We start from the raw sequence: 24,828 nt of genomic DNA on the forward strand, positions 1-24,828 counted from the left end.
AGTGTTGGAGGAGTTGATCCCTGACGTTTCTCCACGTATCCGGACAAAGCCTGGAACCTCCCCAGGACCCAGGATCGCTCAGAGGGTCCAGCACGGAGGGGGCCTGTATGGCAAGCCGTATGTCTAAATAATCTACATCAGAGGAAGCTGATTGCCTTAAAAAGATTTGCACTACCCGTATTTGGAAAAGCAACCATTTTTATTTAATCTTCTCACCTGATGTAAAAAAAATAAAATAATAATAAAAATAAAATGTAGTTCTTAGACTCTAATGTACAGATTTTTTTGATAAGGGGTTTCAATCTAAATGCCACGAGGGGGCCCGCGTGTTTTCATGAAATGAAAAACAGGCCAAGGGATTCAAATATATCAATAAAACAGCAAAAAGTGAAATTTATATTTAATAAGATTACATTAAAATAAAAAAATGTCTTATTAGATCAATATACATTCATCATTTAGGAATTTTACATATCTTTGACTTAATTTAAGCTAAAGTTACAGTTTTCTATAAAATCTGAATTAGAACAAAAAAAAAAACCCGGATAAATTCGGCTATTTCTATTCTCTTGTTTTTAAATAATTAGTAAAACTGAATTTGTAAAGAAAAAAAATTAAATAGATCCAAAGGACCTATCAGTAACCATGTCTGTTCCTGTGCATTTCATCATTAGAGTGTTATGTCTTCAGTACAGGGGCCATAATAGGGGCCAGGACATGATCTACGGGGGGCACTGGCCCCTGTCTAGAGCCACCAATGATTGGAATAAAGATGTAACATCTACTGATTAAAAAACATATATTATTATTATTATAAATTATTGATCACTCTTAATGAACTAAAAGGTAACTTTCAGTGGTTTCTTGAAAATTACTCAAAACCAGATTCAGATTATTTATCCCTTTGATTGGAACCTCAGGGAAATTGTTTTTCTAGAAACCACAACAGACAAAACAATGTGGTAAAACCATTGCTATGATCACTAAGATTTATTTTGTTCTGATTAGTGGTAGTATTATTTGCAGTATAACCATTATCACCACTTCGACACTGTGTTGCTGCCCTATTTTAACTTATTATAAGTTACTTATAACGTTTGTTCCATCATTTCATTGTTTTCTTACACTTGTACCCCTTCCCCACTGGCCAAAAAACCCATTTAAACCTGGGAACAAACGACTTTTAGTGGCAGTGGGAACAGCTCACTGACCCAGGTCGACCCTGATCAAATAACTCGGCAAGCGACCCAGGTTAAAATCGCTTTCATGCATCTCAGCTTAGATTGTTATACAGTAGTAAGATCAGACCTGAGTTGACCTGCAAACTTATGTGATATCATATAGACATATTGTATTGTATACTTTTAAAAATAATAATTTTTTGTTGTTTTTTTCCAATGTAGGCTACTACATGCTTGTAAACGACTAGGGCTTTAAGGCTTGTTCTAACTGATGGTGAAAATGCCATACAAGGAACATCAGAATCTGAGCTGTGGGAAGAAGAGTTACATTTGGATGAGTTTATTGGTTAGACTCCACCCCAAATTACGTACTTTAGACATGAATACTTGGACATCAAATAGTTCCAAAACGGCTTGCCATATTGAGCCGCTCCTCCCATGAAATCACTGCAGATCACTACTGATTTCTGCTCTTGTATAATTCTAAGTTAAATGCTAAAAAACAGAGACTTTTTGCACCTAATTGTGATGTTCTCTTATAAAGAAGAAGCTGGGGATTCTCTGTGATGCCTTTAGAAGTTAAACAATAACGTCCTTTTTTTTACTTTTTAGAGGAACAAGCTGCATTTAGACGTTTGATCCAGTCTTTTCCCTCTTATTTCAAATAAAACCCCTGGTGGGGGGTGTCCCTCCCACACCCACTGCCACGTAGGAACATTTCTAGCTTGGTCTGCCTCCCCCTCAAAAAGGCCAGAGCATCCCATAAAATACATAATCCAACCTAAAATCCACCACATCCTACTGTCTTAACCTCTGAATAAATGAAGGGTATCTGCAGTTCTGTTTATTTTTTGATTGGTTTAATTGTGCCTGCAGGCAGAGGATGTGCCTCTCTGTATTGCAGAGACCCCTGCTGTACCACGTTGGCATGTTTTTTTGCAGCTGCACTGCGCAGGACCAATACGTGGAGCCCAAACTTTCCCACTTCTTCCTGAAGGCATCAAGTTTACGCAAATTATGTGAAACTATACAGGAAATGGTATTTGAGATTTCAAATTAAGAGCAGAGACCCTCCTATTAAGATTTGTTTTTGTTAAAGTGTAAGTTTGCACGCACAGGGTTATATGTGTGCAACATGATAAGGTTTAATCTATTTCGGTTCATGCGTAAAAATACGTATTTAAGGGAGCAGGTGAGGAGTTGACGAGCGGATCTTTACCGGATGTGTTTAGTGTTTTAGGCAGCTTGACCTTCCTGCGCTGGACCAAGGGGAGGACTTCTTCCCAAGTCAGAGTAGTAAAGAAAACCAAGGTACAGCGGGAGCAGGTTGCAACCAATGTAGATAGATTTAAAGGCGAAAGAACAGTTGTTTCCCATTGCAGGAAAGTTTAGTGGAGGGGTAAAATGATCAAGTGTGCGCTGGGGATGTTGTCTTTGTCGCTCCTGGTGACGTTCGCCGCCTGTAACGCTCCTCCGGTCCCGTTAGAAGACATCCTCATTGAGAAAACCTTCGTGCCAGAACAATGTGTGCGCGCAGTCAAAGTGGGAGACTTTGTCAGGTATCACTACATTGGCACGTTTCCTGACGGGAAAAAGTTTGATTCAAGGTAAGTTCTTTTCTCTCTCTCTTTTATCAACCAGTTTTTCTTCATTCAAGCTGCGTAGAGGAGATGCACAGTGCAAACAGCGTGCGTGATGCGTAAAAGTGCGCGTTTTGGTTCATCCTGGCAAGCCACGCAGGCAGAATGGGTAGTCTGCTCCACAGTTCTTCTAGATGATAACCTGATGTGATGAGAGCTCTACTGAAATCAGGAAATAGATTCTTGCAATCCTATATACTCTTAGCAAAAAGTAGTTTATTCAAGTATACTAAAAGTGCACTAATTTCACACTTTTAATCAGGCAGTGCACTTACAGTTTACTTATTCTAAACTATATTACTACTATTACTATTGTTTACTTTATTGCTGACTAAAGTATACTTTAAGTGTAATTTAGTAACTTAAAAATGTCCCATTTTGGTTCGAAAAAAGTATTACTTTAGTAATACTTCAAGTACACTAAAAGTACATTGTTCGGTATACTTTCTAAACTTATACTTAAGTATTCTTAATATAATTTACTTCAAGTATACTACTTTTTGCTAAGGGTATAGTTATTGCAGACTTTTTCACCCTTTATCATCTTACAACCACACATTTAAATGTATTTTATTTGGATTTTATGGGCTAGAACACAGTTTGGCTTAATAGTAAAGTGGAAGCAAAATTATGTATTCTGCTCAAACCTCTGTACCGATATACAATATGAAAATATGCAATGCATTTTCACCCCCTTCTTTAAATACATTCTGAAGTCAGTGAATTAAACGGACTTCAGTCCCCTAATCAGTAAAAAGACGATTGAACTGGTCTGTAACGCCTCAAATAGAGCATCATGATGACCAAGGAACACAGCAGACAGGTTGGGGTTAACATTTTAGAAAGGTTAAAATCAGAGATTACAAATTAAAATTCAAATAGATGGAAATCTAAAGGTTCTTCCAGTTAGTCCCTTATTGTGGAATTAAAAGAGTATTGTACAAACAGTCAAAACGATCCATCAACCCAGTCTGACAAGTTAGGCATAAATATTGTCTATCTGATAAGCAGCCAAAAGGCCTTTGGTTAACCTGTAGAACTGCAGATATTTGCAACTCAATTGGACTTAACAGATCTGGAGCTTGTCTATAGCCGGTCAGTGTGTAAACTGCTGTGTGTGGCACCTTCCCCAAATAATAATTTACTGGTTGGATAGACCAGGTTCAGGGAAGCTGGTAAGAGCTGTGGATGAATAATCCTGGAAAACAAACCATCAACAGATGTAAATAACTTAGGTGTGGTCCAGGACTTTATGTTCTGGCAGAGGACAGACCAGAAATAGATGGAATTACCTTGATTAAACATACTCATGTGTTGGCCTATTTAACATCTAGATCCAAACTAATTGAGAATATTTGGAGACTTAAGAGTTATTAAAAGTGGACTGAATAAGACAAAAACACACAATGTACAAAACCATGCAACAGTGATAATTTACCACATTATATCACTGTGAAATAGATTGTAGTGAAGCTTGTGCTTCTAAATTGACTCCATGTGGAAGAGATGAATGCATTTGTAAGGTTGGATTTTAGAAAACATAATATTGATGGAGCCAATCTTCTGATCACCAATAAAAACTCAGGTCATTAAAGGCAAGGAAAACTTACATAAGACGAAAAAAGACTCTAAATATTTGAATTATACTGCAGATATCTAAATCAGGGTATACTGACTTCACTTCTCCCCTTCATTTATTATTTTCATATTTGGGTTTAAAAATAATTTCCTAGATTTAAAGAACATTATGGGCTGTGACCAAATGTGGACCCAAACCCTTTAATCACTATATAGTGGACTTTATGGTGAACTCAGTTTACTGACCGCTCAGATAAATGACCACTACCTTTTGCTCCCAGTTGGTCGTGTTACTCCTCGTACAGTGCCTACGCCATTTTTGTTCTCTCTCACCCCCAAACCAATTCCCATAATGCTTTGCAGGGAGAGCTCTTGCTAACCATTCTGGGATATACCTGCATGTCTAGCTACCATCAATTTATACTATTTTTTAAAGGTGGATTGTGTAAATTTTGAGTACCCTACTTTTTCATCCACTAGACTCTAGTGGATGAAAAAGTAGGGTTTGTCTAGTGACTAGACAAACGGACACTCATATTAAATGGAATATTAAAACTATATAGGGGTTAGGGTGGATGTTCTGACACAGCCTATGTCTTCTGATCAAATAACAACACGATAAGCATAAACTATTATTTTTTTATTTGGGTCTAGTTTCATTTTAAAGCTACAGTGAGTAATTATTAGTGACATCTAGTCGTTAGGCTACAGACTGCAGAGACATTACGCCCTCCCCCAACTGCTTCTTCTCTTCCAACAATACGGAGGCTGTCATGGTACAAAATGGTCCCTAAAAGTCTGCATCACCTTTCATAACAAGTGATGTCTAGGTTTGTTAACAGAAATGATTTTATAAATAGACTTATTTGTTTGTGTAAGATATAGATTTTATATAGGCCTAACTTGTAACAGTCTCTGGTTTGTCAGTATTTTCTAAGGCAAGGCAAAGAAAAATCTAAGACTTTAGGTCTTAGATGATAATAAACAACATACTTATGTTTAATATATTACATTTATATCAGTAAATCCATATAATTATTACACACTTGAGCTTTAAAGATTTTATACAGATGAAAACACTTCACTGCTAGGGGCAACAGATGTAGATCCCCTTTAGGATATCTATTGAGTCATTTTCAAATAATACTTTTTGTTGTTTCAGCTATGATCGTGGGAGCACCTACAACGTGTTTGTTGGCAAAAAGCAGCTTATTGAGGGGATGGACAAAGCTCTGGTTGGGATGTGTGTCAATGAAAGGAGCCTGATCAAGATCCCTCCTCACCTCGCCTATGGGTCAAAAGGATACGGTACGTGTAGTTGTACAGATTGTTTCTTCATTTGCAAACTCAGATGTTTCAGTTTAATAAACACACTTTAATACCAGAGAAAATTAATTTAGGTAATCATGAATGCAGTTCTCAAACAACTGATTAATTTATATTAACTAATCTTGTTCCCAAACCAACCTGATCCTTTATATAGAAGTGTTTTTTTCTGTGGAACTAAATCAGTGACAACTGTTCAAACACTGACCATTCAAACATTAAAAATGAAACACTGAAATTTTAGACTATGAAAATTGAAACATTACAAATATAAAACTTCCTCTAAAAAAGTAAATGTTAATATGAAAGTGTCATTTTAACTGCAGCATAAAAAAAAAAAAGATTTCAGTGTTACTGAAGATTAGCTTCACACTTCTAACAATCCAGCTACTTTTATGCATTTCAAACAGTAAACTTTATGTATTTGAAATGAATTCACTGATTAGGATTCAGTTTCAGTAAGTATATTTTAATAATTCTAAATAAAATAAAACCTCACAAGTATTTGAATAAATAAGCTATATTAAATTCATGAATATTAATCATGTAAAGTTTATTTAAAAAGTTTTTATTAAAATAACTGAAACAAAATAAAAAAGGGGCAATGTTTTGTAATAAATTAACATAAATCATAAAATGTGGGTGAAATATTTCTGTGAGTGCACCTATGATGTTACTAAAGATTTTGATGTTTTTTGTGGCGGGGCTTTGCTGAAGGCTCCTATGATGGCCCTTCCTTGCCTGACAGGCACCAAAGTTTGTTCAGGGTTAATCTACACCACTGATTCCCAAAGTTGCCTTGATGATCAGCAAAATCCACTTGAGGTCACTGATCAGCGATCATGGGGGCTTGTGATCCTCCACAAATCAAACTAAACATAAAAATTATACTGATGAAGCATATTTATGTGTTCAAGGGTATAAAAACATTGTTTAGAAAACAACATTATAATGAGGACATTTCACTCGAGAGTATCACTGCTACCATCTTCTGGTTTAAATGGGAATTGCTTTTTTTGTTGGTTAACATCCATACTAGAACAACAAATCCCCTAGTAGGGTGTCCAAGGACGGGCCATGGCCCTCCCTAGCTCCACCCCTGTCTCCCTGAAGAATTTTTTCCAACTCTTCTTTGCTAATATGTTCTTTTTCTATTTTCCACCAGGAATATGTTATTGTTAATAAACAGCCTGTTTAAGGTCATTCCCCCCAGACTTTGACCTGACCCCTTTTAATTAAAAGGTTACTTTTACTAGTGATTTAGCAAAATAAACAAAGTTTCACTCCCTCTTGCTACCCCAAATTATTTTACAAATTTCCTTATAAAGATGTCTATTTCATTTGAGGCTAATTTTACAAGGCAAGGTTTTAAAATTGTTGGTTGATTTTTTTTGGAACTTCAGACCCCGCAAACCCCAATTAAAAATTGCCATCAGTTTACCAGGATTATAAACCTACCTTTAAATATTCTGTAGTTTTTTCAGGCGGCAGATCACTGCAAAGCGGCGGGCTGTTGCACTGAGATCCCCAATTGAAGTTCACTAAGGATCTCGTTTTCCAGCTGGAAGTGAAAATAATGTTTTTAATGTGGTAAAAAAAATCTGCAAATACCAGAATATGATACATTATTCACAGACAAGTTTTAGCATTTTAAAGGAGGTGGATTTTTTTTAAAGACTAGCCCTTTCAAGTTTAAAAAAGCTCGAAGTCTCAAACTGCTGATAAAACAGAGTGAATGACGGAGAGAGCAGAACAAACACCAGAGGCTTCAGACACAAGCTGCTCCTTACTGATGGATTTTAAGGAAATTTTGACCAAAGGTGCACCTCATATCAAGGAACAATTCATTACAATTTCACCATGATTCATATTATGTGTGAGTTTTAGCTATAGGTGTCACAATATGGGGCAAAATCTGCTTCTTGGTGGCAGTCTGTGTTCTCAGTGAGGTTTTCTAGGATTTTTGTTAAACCATGAAAACACGGTTAAGGAATTGAGGCCTGCAGAGCTCCATATGTCCTTTTGGGATCTTTTGTGACCTTCAGGATGAGTTGTTCATAGACTTTTGGATTACTTTGGAGTTCACCATCATTTCATGTTCAATCTAAAGTTCTGCAATTAAAATAACCTTCAAATGCACAATACTGGTGCAGCTCACAATTAATCTACCGCTGGATCATAACACTAAAGCTGCTGTTGCTATGCTTTTGTTTCACAGTTTTTTGAGGGCAGAAGAAGTGGGCTGCTTAACATCTACACAGAGGGATGTTAGAGAGTGATTACAGATCAGGAAGCTGACATGAGGCAGCCTAAAAACGAGCCTTGGGTGATCATGTAGTCATGTAGACGCGCTCTCCAGCTGTGTTTGTAACCAATCAGCTGACTCGTTGGTCAGGCTGAAGAGCTTTTGTGACCTTACCTGCTTACAATTACCATTATAAAGGAGTGCTTATACGTGCAGACTGCATTTCTATTTGCATGTGGCATGAAGGGGTGAAGAGGAGGGTGGGGGCATGTTTGAGCATGTTAGACCTGGGGCTGTTAGTCAGAGACAAAGGAGAGGAAGAAACACATTTTTCAGTAGTTAAAAGATATTTCCAGAAGTGCCGGCTCAATAGCAAAGGTTTAAAGACACCTACCGACTAATAGACAGGGCAATGTGACGTCTTCTTGATAGAGACAACCATGATTCGTCAAACTGCAGGAGATAAAAGGTGGTTTTGTTTAGGGAAACGACTCTCTCAGGTTCTCAAATAAATGACCTTAAAAAGACGCTTTATTCCCCAGCTCTGCCATGCAAATTTGTATTGTCCATTGTTCTCCTGAGTGGCTGAGAAACCATGCAGAATCCCTTTGTTAGATGCCAGATTAAAGATTTAGCCCTTCTATGGTTCGTCACGCACAGGGGGGTGAAAAGGGCGAGATTCTTTTAAAAATAAACAATTTTAAACCCAATTTTTGTCTAAAATAAGCATTAGAGATATTGATTTTTAAATTATTACATTGAAGATTTTGTTGTGGCTCTAGTCTAGTGACCTCAATCAGACAAGAAATGGAAAAAGAGAGAGGGAAGGGCGGGGGACACTACAAAGATCTCTAGAATTTCAACCTCAGAAAGGTGTCCTAAATATTGTTAGCTTTGTTTAAGGGATGACCCCTTTAACTCCACTCCTCCTTATAAAAAGCCCAATTTCTTACAGACTCCTCAGCAATATCTGTTTATTGCCACACCATTATAGATGCATTGCTCAAATCGACCACATCTTTACCCAGCTGATTATTCAGGCCAGATATACCCGGAAAATAAAATAAATTCAACACCAGAATATCAGAATGAGAGGGAGATGTTTAGCCTACTTCATGTTGTTGCACCGGCTGTGTTGTAGGGATTGCTTTAAGCTGGTGGTTTGCTTCAGCAGGCTTGCTTCCTTTATTACCTGAACTGTTCAACTTTGAATTGCTATTAGTTTTTTCTAAAGCTATCTTTGTCTAATATAATTTGTTTGATGATCAGAACACATCCACAGAGGGTAAATACGTCTTTGGTGCATGATGCTAGTATTTTGTCTCAGCCTTTTAAATGCTGAATCAAAAACAGAGGTGCACGCTATGCAGTTTTTGTATTTTACTTTTCTTGGAGCTAAGATTATTGGAGGCATCATTTTTACTGGAAATAAAAATAATAACCTAAAAAGTCTCGTAGGAGGGGAAATTGACACAAATGGAGAATTATCAGCATCTCTGTTTGCATATCATTCATATGGACCATGTTTAAAATCCCCCTATAATGCAAATAGCTTCTGGCACACTGAAATACAGGGTGTGATTATCTCCTGCTGGTACCTATGATCTAAGTTAACGAATTAAAAACACCTGGTAGTCAAATAAATTAAAACTCCTGCTTTGAGTTTTAAAACAGACTGTATTTCTTTGACAAATTATAAACTGTTCTCCGCCTCAGGCGACATTATCCCAGCTGATTCCATCCTTCACTTTGATGTTCTACTGCTGGATGTGTGGAACCCCGAGGATGGCGTCCAGATCAACACCTACTACACTCCCTCCAACTGCTCCAGGAAGGTGGAAGTTTCCGACTTTGTGCGTTATCACTACAACGGAACCCTGCTGGACGGGACACTCTTTGACTCCAGGTTTGGCCTGCATCACCACTCATTTAACCAACTGCTAAAATATGAAGTAACAACCCAATGTTCTTCATTCTGTGTCACAGCCACACTCGCATGCGTACCTATGACACCTATGTTGGGATCGGGTGGCTGATCGCCGGCATGGATCAGGGACTTCTGGGAATGTGTGTTGGGGAGCGCCGCATCATCACCATGCCTCCCTCCCTCGGCTATGGAGAGAATGGAGACGGTTGGTGTTTGTAGCTTTCTCAATAAAATTTTCTTTGGGTTTTCTTTTTTTTACAAATTTAAATCTGAATTGGACTACTGTAATCCAAATCAAAATGTTGCCTTGGATAAGTCTTTAGAAATATGATTATACATTTTTTTTTTAAGACATTAACCTTTCAGGCTCCTTAGCAGTTCAATGCATGCACACCTGAATGGGCCAAATATGCTTTAGCTGCATTATTTACTTAAATTAGATAAAATCTGAGAAATTGTCTTGATTGCGGATGCATTCATCCAAAACCTGCATAGTTATGTTAATCAGGATTAAACGGCCTTAAGAAGTCAATTTAATGCTGAAATAATGTTCAAGTCTGCTATGTTTCGTACACGAAGGCTTCCAAAATGTCTAACAAAATCTTTTATATCCTAAGAACCTTTAAATATACCTTTACATTATATAATATCTGGGACGAGTGGTGGACTAGAGGTTAGGGCATAGAGCTTGGAATACTGAGGCTCTGAGTTCAAGCCCCACTCCCACAGACTGCCACTCTGGGTCTCTGAGCACAGCAAAATGGCAGCCCACTGCTCCACAAGGGGATTGGTTGAATGCAGAGGTAAATTTCTCCAATGCGAGATCAATAAAGTTTAATAAAAGAAAAGAAATGGAATGATTTTTATCAGAGACTTTTTTAACCTTCATTTGTGAGTCAATGCAAAAACAAATTTTCACAGTGGGATTCACTTTTAGATTAAAATCTAAAACTGCAAGAAAGACAAGCATTTGATTTTTTTTATATGAACTGGTATTTTTTTTTTTAAGCAACAACCCCCTTGAGAGGCCCTTAGAGTTTCAGGGGCCTTATTGAAGATGGCTGCTCTTTGGTTCCCCAAAAGCTGAGAGTAGAGTTTTTCGAAATCCATTATGACTCCTGCAAAACTGGAGATACTGTACCATCATGAAAACCTCTCACTGCAGTGAAACATCTGAAGAGAAGCAGGCTACATAATAAATCCGTCCTGAAACAAGAACCAAGCTCAAGCTTTCAAGAGCAATTTAAATTCTCACATTTAGAAACAACTTATGAATGAATGAAAAGCATAAATAAAACTACATGAACAGTTCAAGAGGAACAGAAGAATAACAGAAGAACTGGTGCTTCACTTTTTGTCTTAACATGCCTGAATTATTTTCTCAAGCTTTTAAATATTTAAGGATCGTTATACCTTTGCAAATATTTTTGAAAAAAGTATTTTTATTTATTTTTTAGTAGCCAAAGTATCTTCTCCCTTTGTCCCACAAAATGCTGAAGCTACACAGATTACCTATGTGGGTGGCTGTTTCAAATTGTAATCATATTACCATTAGAATTAATAGTAAATGTCATATATTTGCTTGTTTGTTGTCTCTGTATTGGATGAAAATAACTTTAGTACCGGTAGTTAGTTGCCAATAGCAATGTCTGAACACGAGCATTTCTCTAATACTACATCTGTGGTTTTCATCATCTTCACCCTCAGGTAGCGACATCCCAGGTCAGGCGTCTCTGGTATTTGATGTGGTTCTGTTGGACCTTCATAACCCCAGAGATGGAATCACAATCACTAATCAAATTGTTCCTGAGTCCTGTACGAGGAAGACGGTGGCAGGGGACTTTGTACGTTATCACTACAATGGCAGTCTGCTGGATGGGACCTTTTTTGATTCCAGGTTGGTTTTTTGTTTTTTACTGCTCAGCAGTTAAATATGTGCTGTTCCCCCAAAGGCCTCATGGTGGCAGCATTGGCCTTGCTTTAAAAATGATCATCAAGAAGAAATGAAACTCAATTATGTAACATCCTGTGCTTAAAAAAAAATTCATGTTTGTCTTGAATAGCTTATATAACAGATTCGATATTTATTAAACAAATGGACTGAAACAATCACAAAAAATTAAGAGAAATAACTCAAACTTTCTGACTTTTACAATTTATTGTCTTGTACATTTGTTGCTCAAGCCTGGTTTGTTTACATTTAATGTGTCCCTCTGGCATTGCACAGGTTTATATGTCAATATAGGAACTGCAGAGACAAAAATGTGGAGATATTTCGTTTTGTCCAGGTCAGGGTTCACCAAACTGGGAGCCACGAGAGGATTTTCACTATTATTGTGACGTGATCCTTAATGTATATAAAATGAAATATAAAAAAAACAAAGATAATCTTTTTAATGGTTTTCCTTTTCAAATAATGAATCACTTGTTGGTAGTTTTAAACTGCTAAATGTATTGGTTCTCTGCAAGATGTTCAACATGCTGATGATAATTAATGTCCGAGGGCTTCTTATTTAATAGGCAAGTTTTCATTTTCATAGAAAAATGTACTTTCAAACAGCTGTCCTTAGTGGGTGTCTTTTTATGGCCTGCTCAGAGCTCCTTGGACCGCCTTCCACTAATGCTTCAGTTTTTCCTGCAAAAAAAAAAAAAAAAAAAAAATGGGCAGAGATGGTTAAAGAAATGCAGACTTTGATTGCAGACTGCATTTTTAAAACAGCTATGCTTCCTCACAGCATTGCTGGAGTGTAAATACATACCTATGAGTGTTAACATTATTTACGGGTTCACAGCTTCTTTATTTAGAAAATCAAGACCCTTAACCCAGATGTTGATCTGTGGATAGTGCAGATAATATGAGAAGGAGATTGGTGGTTTTCATCCAGTCAGGATGACTTTTGATAATATTCAGCCTGTTCTAACTGAACTCTCAGCTGTCACACATTAAATATCTCACAGGAGGCCTGGGAATCCTTATATGGCTATAATGAGCTCTGCTATAGTTTTTCCAATAAAATGTTGACACAAGAGACTGGGCCTTGAACTAAAGGGAGGTTCCTGTCCTCATCTGACCTTGGGTGTCCCTGGCATTATCTGATCAGCAAGCAACGTGGTTTGACCAAGGTAGACAGGCTTCAGCGAGCTATTCCTACTGCCGCTAAAAGCTGTTTGTTAGGGGGTAGGGGTGGGGGACGGTGGCCATGCAGCGTGCCAGCAGGGGGTTAGACTCACCTTTTTGGTCAAATGGGAAAAGAGCCAAAAGGCAATTTCAGAGCCCCCGCTTTGAATAAACAGGTTTTCAGTGTCAAAGTGGCTTCTGACTTCAACTCCTTAAACACAGTTGTAGTGGATTAATATCTCACAATGAATAGAATGTAGTAGATTGATATCTCACAATGAATATATTCTTGTCACAATGGTTAAATGGTGTGTTTTAACATGTATCTAGGGAAATGAGTGTGTGTGGAAAAACCAAAGTCCAGCTGCTCTAAAAGGGTCAATGCAAACAAAAAGTTTCCATGGATATCTCTGTTACCTGATTTTGTAGCGGTTGCCCATTCCGGACCCTTTGGACCATGGTGATACACGTCTTGTTTACATTGACTTTTAGTAACCAGGGTGATACACGTCTTGTTTACATTGACTTTTAGTAACCAGGGTGATACACGTCTTGTTTACATTGACTTTTAGTCAACTAGCCTGACGTAGTCCTACTCAATTCTAGTCAGAATATGAGTCTGATACTGCTCCATAGAGCTGTGATTATGGGGTGTGTTTCGAACGAACCAGGAAAAAAAATGCCTCTGCACTCAATTGGATAGACCTACAACCAATAAGAACAACGGAGTGCGTGACGTATGTTAAGCGAGGCATAGTTGTTGTCCACAAAAATCAAAGCGTGCAGTTGCACGCCTAGAATAAGAAGATGAGCCTTGATGGCGTTTCTCTGTTCCTCTTTTAAAATTAATTTGCTGTCGATATCTTCTAGAACAGACCTAATAGCAGAATCTACTCACCTAAACTCTCCAAGGGCAGCCATTATTGTTGTCACCCAAGCGCGCATTGGTCACGTGGTTGATTACGTTATTGTTGGTCATCTGTCTATCATCGTATAAAGCCCGCCCTGACAATTTGATTGGATCGCCTGACGGTGGGCGATAATACTCGCGCTACTATGGAGCAGAGCCAGACCGAACTTCCCGACCTCAAACTTTGTGGGACTAAGTTCGGAATGGCACCCAGGCTACATGGCCACCCCATAAAGAGCAAGTCTTTTAAGTGGTAAAGAAAAGTTGTTGGTTAAAAAATATCGTAGTGAATATGATAAGAACACCTTGCTCAGTGTTGTTAAAATGAGAAGGATTTGTCCCCTTGTAAGGAAGGCTGTAGCGCCCCAGGGGCCTTCTCACCAGTTCTTTTCCTGGGAGCAAGTTATTTACTACTCTTAACTCAAACTGGGTAAAACCATATAAAAAAGGACTATAAAAACAGGAGTAAAAAAGTAACAGAGTTTATTACAGATCAGGTCGTTACAGGACAGAGAAAAATGCTTAGAGCTTGCACAGCTGTGGTTTAAAAAATCACGTCCGCAAGCGTCCGGCAAAGTTTGAGCCCCGAACGTCATCTCCTGCTTCTTATACCTTCTGAGTCTGTGTTGCATCATGTGGATGCTTAGCTGTCCGTATCAGAAACTGACACGCCATCCATGTCTTGAACTCCATGCAGGTTGCCTCTCTGTCTCAGGGTTACAGATAGCCCTCCTCTATCATACCGGCTCCAAGATGTGCCCATATCCTGTGTACTTCTAAAGACACGAAGGCTGTCCTGATTAGATGACCTCCGTACACACAGTGACATCCACAATGTGAAGGAAGGCCTTCTGCTCTGTCTAATCTGGCTAACAGAATGCACATGATGTATAATTAATTAAACCTAACAGTGTGTTTATTGTTTTCTTCAAATAAAGTTAGTTATAAAATTCATAAATTAAGAATTATGCAACAAGCATTATTCTCTTACATTCTATAACATTGTTTGTTGATGAAAAAGAGATGTGGGGAGGTAGAAAGACAAGCAACCTTGAAATTCCAGTCATTCCTCATTGAAAGCAAGGTGGTAAACAACTTACTATCTTAAACCAAATGAGATAACAGTTACGGTTGAGTTACATTCCTTTATACAAAACGCAGATAAGCCCCTGATACAGATTAGAGGATTCATTTAAGCGTAACGGTTCTGCTAACCAAAAAGAATCTATTTACAAACTTTCTCATTACGCTGTACTCACAGTTGGACTTTTGTCTTTTTAACAGTTACTCTCGTAATCACACCTATGACACGTATGTGGGTCGAGGGTATGTGATCGCTGGCATGGACGAGGGCCTCATTGGAGTTTGTATTGGCGAGAGACGGACCATCACCATCCCACCACACCTCGCTTATGGAGAGGAGGGCACGGGTGCGTGTGCACTTAAAATATTCAACTTTTTATATGTTTCTTCTTTGCAGAACTTTATTTATCTTTTTTTTCTGCCTCTGCTGCCAACTTCCTATAGGCTCTAAGATACCCGGTTCAGCTGTGCTCGTGTTTGATATTCACATGATCGACTTTCACAACCCGTCTGATAACACTGAGATCACTGTGACCTACAAGCCAGCAGAGTGTGACAAGCAAACCAAAAAGGGAGACTTCATCAAGTATCATTACAATGGTACCCTGCTGGATGGGACGCCAGTCGACTCCACGTACGTGAAACACCCTAACATGTTTACACAATTTTCAATATCTCAAAAAAAAAAAAAAAAAAAAAACTCAATCTGCTGATATGACTGGTTTAATTATTATGTGTGGAGGCTTTGCTCTGCCTCTCGGCTGGAAAACAGTTACAATGTGGGGCTATTAACGCAATTTAAATTTTTGTTTTGGCTCCAGCATTGATTTCAGATAAGGAAAAGAGCATTTTAAACCAACTCAGCTGTTCTTAATAATCAAAATGCTGTTTTGGTGACCATTTCTCTGATTTTTCTGTACAGTGTAGGACTCAGTGAAACTGATAGACAAGACTAAAGCAGGGAGAGCACCATATCAATAGATGCATTGAACATATTGACCAGATTTCAGGACACAAGGAGGTCCAAGTTTTTGTTAAAACCCCCTTTAATAAGTTGTGGGTTTTGTATTTCTATAATATCTCTGTGAATAACACCTGGTTCAAATCCATTGTATAATAGATTATATTTATCTTTTAAGAATGCCCTTTCCCTCTTTTTTTAAACTCTATCTTGCTGATGATTAAAGATCTTACACTTCTGTGTAAGAATGCTTCTGTGAAAAGATAATATTTCTGCTTTTAGTAACCAGGGTGATACACGTCTTGTTTGCATTGACTTTTAGTAACCAGGGTGTTACACGTCTTGTTTACATTGACTTTTAGTAACCATGGTGATACATGTCTTGTTTACATTGACTTTTAGTAACCAGGGTGATACACGTCTTGCTAACAATTTAGATCTTAATGATTCATTTTGGGTTTGGATAACCACTTATTGCAAGGTGCGGTATACCGTCCATAACAACTTAAAATGTCTTTGTAATAAATTCCTAAAATAAAAACCTTCTTTTTTCTAAGTCACTTTGTTCAATAGCTTCACATTTAGTTTAAAGGTGACCGCCTGTAACAGCTAAAGTTTATTTAGTTTTAATCAACATTATTAAAAAGAGGTTTCTATTAAATGTTGTTAAAAACAAAGAAGTGAAATTAGATGAAAATACAACAAAAGAAACACCATGCAGCAGTTATAGTGATAGTAATAATGAACTTTGCAGGATAGGAGAAAACATGATGTGTTTCCTCATATTTCCTGATATTTCCTCCCTAACTGAAATGCAGCTTTCTGTTTTATCTACTATGTTTCAGGTATAGTTATGGAAAGACATATAACGTTGTCCTCGGGGCCAACCAGGTGGTGCCGGGGATGGAGGACGGTCTGATAGACATGTGTGTGGGAGAGATAAGACGGCTGATTATCCCCCCTCACCTGGCCTATGGAGAGAGAGGAGTCAGTAAGTGTTGGATAACATCAGCAACATTTTCCTCCACCGTTCATCTGCACACATTGAATTATTTGAAGCATTTACATAAAAAAAATGACAACTTTTATTTACTCTGCTCTTCTTTTTGTATCTGACAAACATTTCTAGAATCTAAAAGTTATAAATTTTTAAGTTGCTTCATTTTTCTTTAAAAAAGAGAATATCAAATGTTAAACTGATATGGAGAAAAAATTAAAACCAGGCACCAATTCATTCTGTGTGCAATGAAAAAACGTATAATTTCTTGAGAACTTGTTACAATAGCAAATCTAACTTTAAAGTTACTATTACTCATTAAACCTGTGATTTAGGAATATGTCTTATTTAAATACTATTCAGGCTTAAATATAATTTATAAATATAATTAGATCAGATTAAAATTAGTTGAAGTGAAACTGATTTGGCTTTCGCCACATGAACACATGTAGATACATGCAGACAGCTTATTGTTTGTTCAAACGGGATAAAAAGGGACAACTTCGCTGTAGACAACTTCCCTGACCCCAGAATGCATTCAGCAACTCAATGGTTACTAAACTCAAAGTACTTAGACACTTTATAACAGTTCAGCCTCAAAATACTTTAAAAATCTTTTAAGACTCAGCTGATATGGTGTGTTGTCGTCAGTTCTGTGCTTAGCCCCTTTCCCCCTGCTTCTATGGATCTATGGCACAGCTTACCATTCTGGGCTCTTGGATCTCTGAACCTATCAGGTATTACCTCAGACAGGAAACCTGTGAAATCCATCTGGTTGGGCGAAAAGAATACTTTGACCTTCTAGCTGTCTTCTTCTCGAAGCCTCATCTTTTTCCAGTGAACGAGTCAGGTGTATTAGCAGCCAGGATACACCCCCTCCTGAGCGTCTCTCCGGGTCACTACAGCCTTCTGTTCTCATACAACCGCACTTGGAAGTTGGTCAATAAAATTTTAGAAACTGAAAAGTTACAAAGATGTTGTTTTATCAAACCTGAGCCAAATAAATCCTAGAGTGTGTCTGAATGTCTGCCCTTCTATATATCTACTCGTCTAGTGACCATGGATGATCACTACTGTGAAATTTAAAGTTCACTACTTTTTCATCCACTAGACGCTCTGACTCTGATTTAAAATGGTGTAATCACTTTATAGACCTCTACATAGTGATTAGGGCGGACATTTAGACACAGCCCCAATAAGACTCATTCTGTAACCCTGCATCCCTTTGGTTTACACCACTGAAGAACTCATTGTTGGGTTTAAATCCAGAGAAATGTGAGTTTAAAAACTGCTGGCTCACAACCAGCACCTTTTCTCACTGATCCCTTCACAGCAAAGCCTTTTATTAACAGTTTACAACTTAATAGGGCGAGTCTTAAACAGAAAACCCTGTAATGATTATCTGGCAGGATGCAGGTCATAAGACAGTGTGAAATGACCATCTGGCTGGATGGAAGTCACAACAGTGTGACTTCCTCATGACCTACTGGATGCAGGTCATAAAAGTTTATGACCCTCCTGATTGAATCACAGGACAGAAATGTAGCATCTTATGTCTTCAATGTTTCATATGCCCACACAATAATTTTATAATTATAACTCTAACACTCATGATAAAAGATGACTCAAAATTTCAATGTCCACTCGTCAAACTAGATATTTTTTTTTATTAATAAGTTGTTAGCCGGGGATAAACAGCATCAGCACTAAAAATCAATCAATAAAAAAACTAATCTTAACTAAGCTGGCTACTGCAGGATAGTGTTCAAAGTTTAGGCAGTGGAGGAGACAATTCGTATTCCAGATGTATGATGAGTGTCTCTGAGTCCTGAACAACAGGAAAATATTCTTCCCTTTTCTTGTTGAAGAGGGTTGATCAGCATAGGCCGGATCAACTCACAGTTCTCACATCATGTGAATATGATCTTAAATTCATAAATCCAACACCACCTGGAAGTTGTAATGGATTCCCTTAGTACAATCCGAATCCAACGGTCCAACCCAAAAGAAGATATCAGATTTATCCATGTAGATCGAATAATCCAATCAGAAATACAAATAGTAATCCAAGTAAAAATAAAAGAAGAATTATTCCCCATCTGCTGTTTGATCAGCTAGAAACACGAAGAATTATGTCTAGTTGTCTTATTCCTCTCAGCATTGGTTGGAAAATAGAAAAAGCAAGAAGGGAGGCAAACTGGCTCAAATTTTTAAACCCATCAGATTGGTGATATCCTTTCTTTTGCGCCAACGTTGAGTTATCAAATTACTGGTGCAAAGAAAGAGCAACCTAAATCAAAATTCTGCTTATTTTATATCCTTGAACTCCTGAGCAATGAAATGCCAGTGAAACCCACATGTCCCATGATGGCCACCCTTTTTGACAAAGGCCTCCTTTGTAACAGACAATTATTCAGCCAGCTTGCTAGCGGTCAAATCCTTTACTGCTTGCCATTCCAAAAAAAGTAAAAAAAAAAAACAAGCCACTGGACTTTGTTTCCAAGTTTGAAGATATTTCGCTTCCCATCCAGGAAGCTTTTTCAATTCAAAATGTCAGGAATAGCGTGGAGTTCGAGTTTTATACAGTAACCCATCAAAAACCTCGAACTCGACGCTATTTCTGTCATTTTGAATTGGAAATGCTTCCTGCTTGATAATAGTCATGAGACACTACAGCCCCCTCCTTCCTTTCGTCCCCATCTGTCAGCTTTCTTCTCCTTCCTATTCTTATCTCTTTGGTTTATTGTCTTCTTATAAGATTACAATACATGAATATAGGTTTAAACAAGACCTTTAAAAGTTTAAGTAGAAGATTAATGCCTTCGAAAGATTACAATTCTTGATTACACTTCAACATGTGTATTTTAGTTTTGCATTCATGGTTCATTTCTTATTCACAAACACCCTTTATGCTCACTATAGATCAACTTTTGACTCAACTTCAGATGGTTCAAATAATCACTTTCTCCATCTGAATAAAAAAAATCTAATATTGCCTTGATTATAGATGTTGACACAGCAGTCGGACTCACCACCACTTGTGGTCATTCAGGAGGTGGTAACCAGAAGCTCGGTCCACTCTTCTTGCTGGGAGATAGTAGGACAGACAGAGGCCTTGGCTGAATCAAAAAAAAAATCTTTTGGTCATGATTTGTTTGCATCCACTGCAGGTCCAGCAGGTTCTGTAACAGCTATTTACCCACTGCCATCTGACTGCTCAACTGTTGAAAAAAAGAAACTCTAAATGAAGTCACAAATTGAGACTCTGCATCACACTGATAACCTCATACCATATAGAATAGGGATGCACGATATAATCGGCCCCCTATCGGTATCGGCCTTAAAACTGAATATCGGACATCGGCCACCCCACCGATATTTAACCCGATATTTGATCAGCTTCTGAGTTTCTAAAGTCTAAAAAAAATAATAAAAATACTACTTCTTCTTCTTCCTCAAAAACTTCTTTTTTACAGACTTAAAAACTTCTAAAGATGAGGGAAAAATTATTGATACATTAAAATATCACAATATCTTCATATGCTGATATATTGCCATTTAAAAACACCATATCAATCTCTTACTAATGAAATATTGCTATATGTCATTGTTATGCTACGAAATCCCCCGAAAATTCACAAAATTTTGCCATATTTTCATATGTTGATATATTGACGCGGTATCGATCTATTTTACTAACAAAATCTCACAACAATGTGCAAAATATCACGAGAGTTTGTAACAGAACGATGAAATTTCACGAGATTTTGAAAGTAAAATAGATCTTTACCGCGTTTTTTAAAATGTATTTGATATCAGCATTTGAAAATATATTTGAGTTTATTATTTTTCAAAGTGTCAGAAATGGATAACAAAACTGATATTTTCAATGACTACTTATTTTTGTCCAGCTTTAACATCGGTATCGATATCGGTTATCGGCTACATGAGTTTTAAAATATCGGCATATCGGATATCGGCCAAAATCCCAATATCGTGCATCCCTAATATAGAACTGTTAGAATAATTGCATATAAATGTATCTGTGTATTGTTATAATACATAAAGATGTGTGCTATGTGCATGTGTTCATAGCCACCTTTTCTAAAGTATACTGTTATTTGTGGACTTGCTTTTGGGGGGGTTGTGGTTTACAAGCAGGATTAAACCTGCTGAACTTTGGTTGACAGCTTCAACAGCTTAAACTTTGACTGAACCCTGAGATTTAGAGGACATGTTTATTGAGACTGCAAGCCTGAATTCCTTATCTTGTTTGCTTTAGTGCAGTCTAAGCTGTTGTAACTAGAGAATCCCTGACTTCAATAAATTGCGAGCAGGACGTGTAGACCGCCAGAGTGGGGTGAAGACCTGTACTGTGCGGTCCCTTCCTATTCTCCTCGCGAGTAAAACTAAACTAATTGTCTCTGTTCCTTTTTCTTTCCCTGTATGGTGTTTTAGGTGCTTAGACCTGACAAGAACTCAACTCAAAAATGTTTTTCTACTGCCTTTTTTGCACCATATATATTTGTTTTGAATTTTCTACATCAATTTTACACCATGTTTTTTCCTCCCACACTGTTTATATTTGATCACTGTTGCACTTTATGAAATGGAAATGTTCCTTTTCAGTGCTAAGCTGCTTGGTATACACTCTGTGTATACAAAATGACAATATAGGTGTCCAAGTCTAAAGTCTGAGTTAAATCATCCACCTAAAATAAATCACCTTTACGTGAGGCCAGCTCCTCATAATGTGTTTTTTTTTTTTTTCTGTAGCCGACCAGGTCCCAGGAAGTGCAGTACTGCTGTTTGATGTTGAGCTGGTTGAGATAGAGGAGGGACTTCCTGAGGGCTACATGTTTATCTGGAACGAAGAGGTCCCCCCAGGCCTGTTTGCCAAGATGGACAGGGACAACAGTGGATCAGTGGAGCCCTCTGAGGTATGGGATATTACTAAGACTTTCATGGATTTATTTATCTTTTACATTCTCACATCAGTTAAGCTTTTGCTCTCCACCTCCTGCCTCTACAGTTTACCGACTACATCATGCAGCAAGTGAATGATGGTAAAGGACGCCTGGCTCCCGGCTTCGATCCCTACCGTATTATAGACAACATGTTCTCTAACCAAGACCGCAACGGAGACGGAAAGATCACAGAAGAGGAGTTCAAACTCAAAGCAGATGAAACTAACCATGACGAGCTATGATGGGACAGAGTGGATAGTAGATCTGGGTGTTGGGAAAGGGGTCTGGAAATTGGGAAATGGTGGGAACTTCTGTTGGTGGGTTGTTTGGTAGTGGGGGGATAAAAAAAACATTGAATAGGAACTCTATTCAGATTTAGATTTTTTTTTATTTGAGGACTGAAATAATATTGAACTATGGTTATTCTCACATGAGAATGGAAAACAAGGATTTAGTTGTTTTTTTTTTTTTTTTAAAGATAAAGACAAATATTTTAAAGTTTTGATTTAAGGACTGAACCTGTTTGTTTACCTCCTTAATTGTCAGACATTCTAAATTTTGTCTTTTATTTTTAAAAGGTTTATTATTATTATTATCTGAACATTCAGCACTCCTTACATTTTTACACTTTGTTTTTACATGAGGGAAACTGTTATTCTCCGTTTGTCATGCTTCTTGCAGAAGCAATGCTTTGGTGTGACTCTCCAGAGTTGGATTTAATATGTTCTTTTCTGTGGTTTATAATGAACATTTCCTATAGTTTTCTGTTTGTGTTTTCTGCTGTTAAAAATCCTCCTTCAGTTATACTTGATCTTTTTGATCAATGGTTGTGTCTGTTTTTCACCCTTTAACCTTTTGAGTTTAGGTTTTATTGTGTGTATCTGCGAGGGTGTGTGTGTCTGTTTGAGAATAATGTGTAACAGTATGGGGGGGTGTCTGTTTTATTTTGAAAAAGAATGTGGCTTGATGACAAATGCGTGAGCTTGGTTCAATAAATGGTCTGACTTTAACATCTACATTCTCATGTTTTGTTTAATCAGGTTGTATTCTGCTTATAGTGTACAGAACTGTATAAAGCTGGTTAGTATTTTTTTATTTTACTGTTTCACTGCAAATATTCCTCTGTGGAATCCTCCTACGGCCAGGAGGATACTTCCTCCTGGCCTCACCTTATGCTCCTCCAGTATCTAGGCAACATCTGTTATTTGGGGGGAAGGGGGATCCTTTTGCAAATTTACGGCCATCAGATTCTTTTCAAGAGAAACAACATGTAGCCCCTGGTCATTTGCCTTCTGAGATCTTACAGTTGTTCATGTCAGTTACTGGGTTATTTACCCGAAAAAGACTTTTAGAGAAGCTGCTGACTTCTCTTAAGCTTGTTTTCCTTGAGAACATGTGGGTGCCTGGAGGCATTTACTTTAACTTCATCAATAAAAAGCATATAATGTAATATTTGGGTCTTTTTATCCCCAGGGTGAGAATACTTATTCTGTGTTTTAAGTCATTTCTGCATTGCATGTTTTTGGTAAAAGTTTAGAAGAATGTAAATCAAAAGCACTGCCCCCATGGAGTGTGGAGTTAGCACAGCTTCAGAGGACCAAATGGTGGAATGTGTCTCCCTTATATTTTCCTACACCAACAAGTTTTTTTTTCCTCACCATTCACTTCAGTAATAGTTTAGAGCTGGCCAATCAGATTAGGGGCCTGGGCAATGGGGTGACAATGTTAAGCCTTTATTGTTGTGAGAAGTCAGATAGGGAAGAAATAGAACAAAGAGTGTGAGTCCTAGAAGTACATACTGAAGGTCACATATGAATCTTGGTGAAAACAAGGTTGAAAATATCTGATATCTGTGGTGAGCTACTTTTTTGGCATAAACGGAGAACATTTGTATAAACATTTTTGTTCCAGTGTCAGCGCAACCTCTTTGACCAGCACACTTGCTTTCCAGTAAGATTTCGACACAACATTCCATGATGCACGTGCATCTACATAGTGCAATATTGAGACTATAAAACAGCCTGAAATGGACTGAGAATTGTGTGTGTGTGTGGGTGGAGGGGGGGGGGGGGGGTGAGATGTCTGATGATGTAGTGCTGAACTTATGAAGTGTTTAATACAGCTGTAGGAATTTCGAATTGTCAATACATGTTTCCCCAGTGCAGAGGACAAAATGGAGTGCTAGTTACTCTACCAGTCTTCTTTTATAAGAAAAAAATAGTCCGACAACCATAACGCAGCCGTACAATGGCAGAGTGCATCATATCCGAACTATTATGTTACCATGTTTCTTTGACACTTAGTACGTCTTCAGACTTACAGAGAGATAAGGCAGATTTCTACATTTACACCCACCTTAATGGTGTTGTCATCTAATATTGCAAAACTGATGAATAAGGGAGAGAGTGATTGTCAGGTATGCTATTACAGTACACCATCCCCTCAAAGTTCATCCTTTCGAATATTGCTGAATTTGCTTCCTCATTATTTAGTAACTCATCATCAGCCATCAGACCTCCTATCAATGGATAATGTTGTCATATCATGCACATCATAATATTTCAAACAAGAGCAGAAAAGGTTTACTATTACTTCATCCATACTAGAGCTGAAACAATTTATCGGATAAATAGTGATTAATCAAGTATTGAAATCATTGTCAACTAATTTAGAGATGGAATAATCGTTAACTGGAGTATAAAGACTCTAAAAGATGCCTTTAGCTGTCAGAGCAATCCACTCAGAGCAGTATTTTTACCAAAATTTTAAAATAATATATATATTTTGAATTTAAGAAAATATGTCAATATGCTCTTTCCAGAACTCCTCAAGTAAAAAAGTTTTAGTTTCACCCGGTTTAATTTCGTAAAAAGTCTTCTTTAAGGAACCTTTTGG

At 37.6% G+C, this 24,828-nt stretch overlaps 1 protein-coding gene across 1 annotated transcript; it reads left to right on the forward strand.

Moving 5' to 3' along the window:
* The first annotated feature begins 2,448 nt into the window (after window positions 1–2,448).
* fkbp9 (FKBP prolyl isomerase 9) lies at window positions 2,449–22,947 on the forward strand. Its single transcript, XM_038288904.1, has 10 exons — window positions 2,449–2,788; window positions 5,562–5,707; window positions 9,687–9,876; window positions 9,957–10,102; window positions 11,605–11,794; window positions 15,210–15,355; window positions 15,453–15,642; window positions 16,815–16,960; window positions 21,743–21,906; window positions 21,999–22,947. Exons 1-10 carry the CDS (start codon window positions 2,586–2,588, stop codon window positions 22,173–22,175), a joined length of 1,698 nt encoding a protein of 565 aa, XP_038144832.1. The 5' UTR covers window positions 2,449–2,585; the 3' UTR covers window positions 22,176–22,947.
* The last annotated feature ends 1,881 nt before the right edge of the window (window positions 22,948–24,828 follow it).

The sequence above is a fragment of the Cyprinodon tularosa genome, unplaced genomic scaffold, assembly GCF_016077235.1.
Source record: "Cyprinodon tularosa strain WSP-4 unplaced genomic scaffold, ASM1607723v1 ctg26, whole genome shotgun sequence".
Taxonomy (NCBI): Eukaryota; Metazoa; Chordata; class Actinopteri; order Cyprinodontiformes; family Cyprinodontidae; genus Cyprinodon; species Cyprinodon tularosa.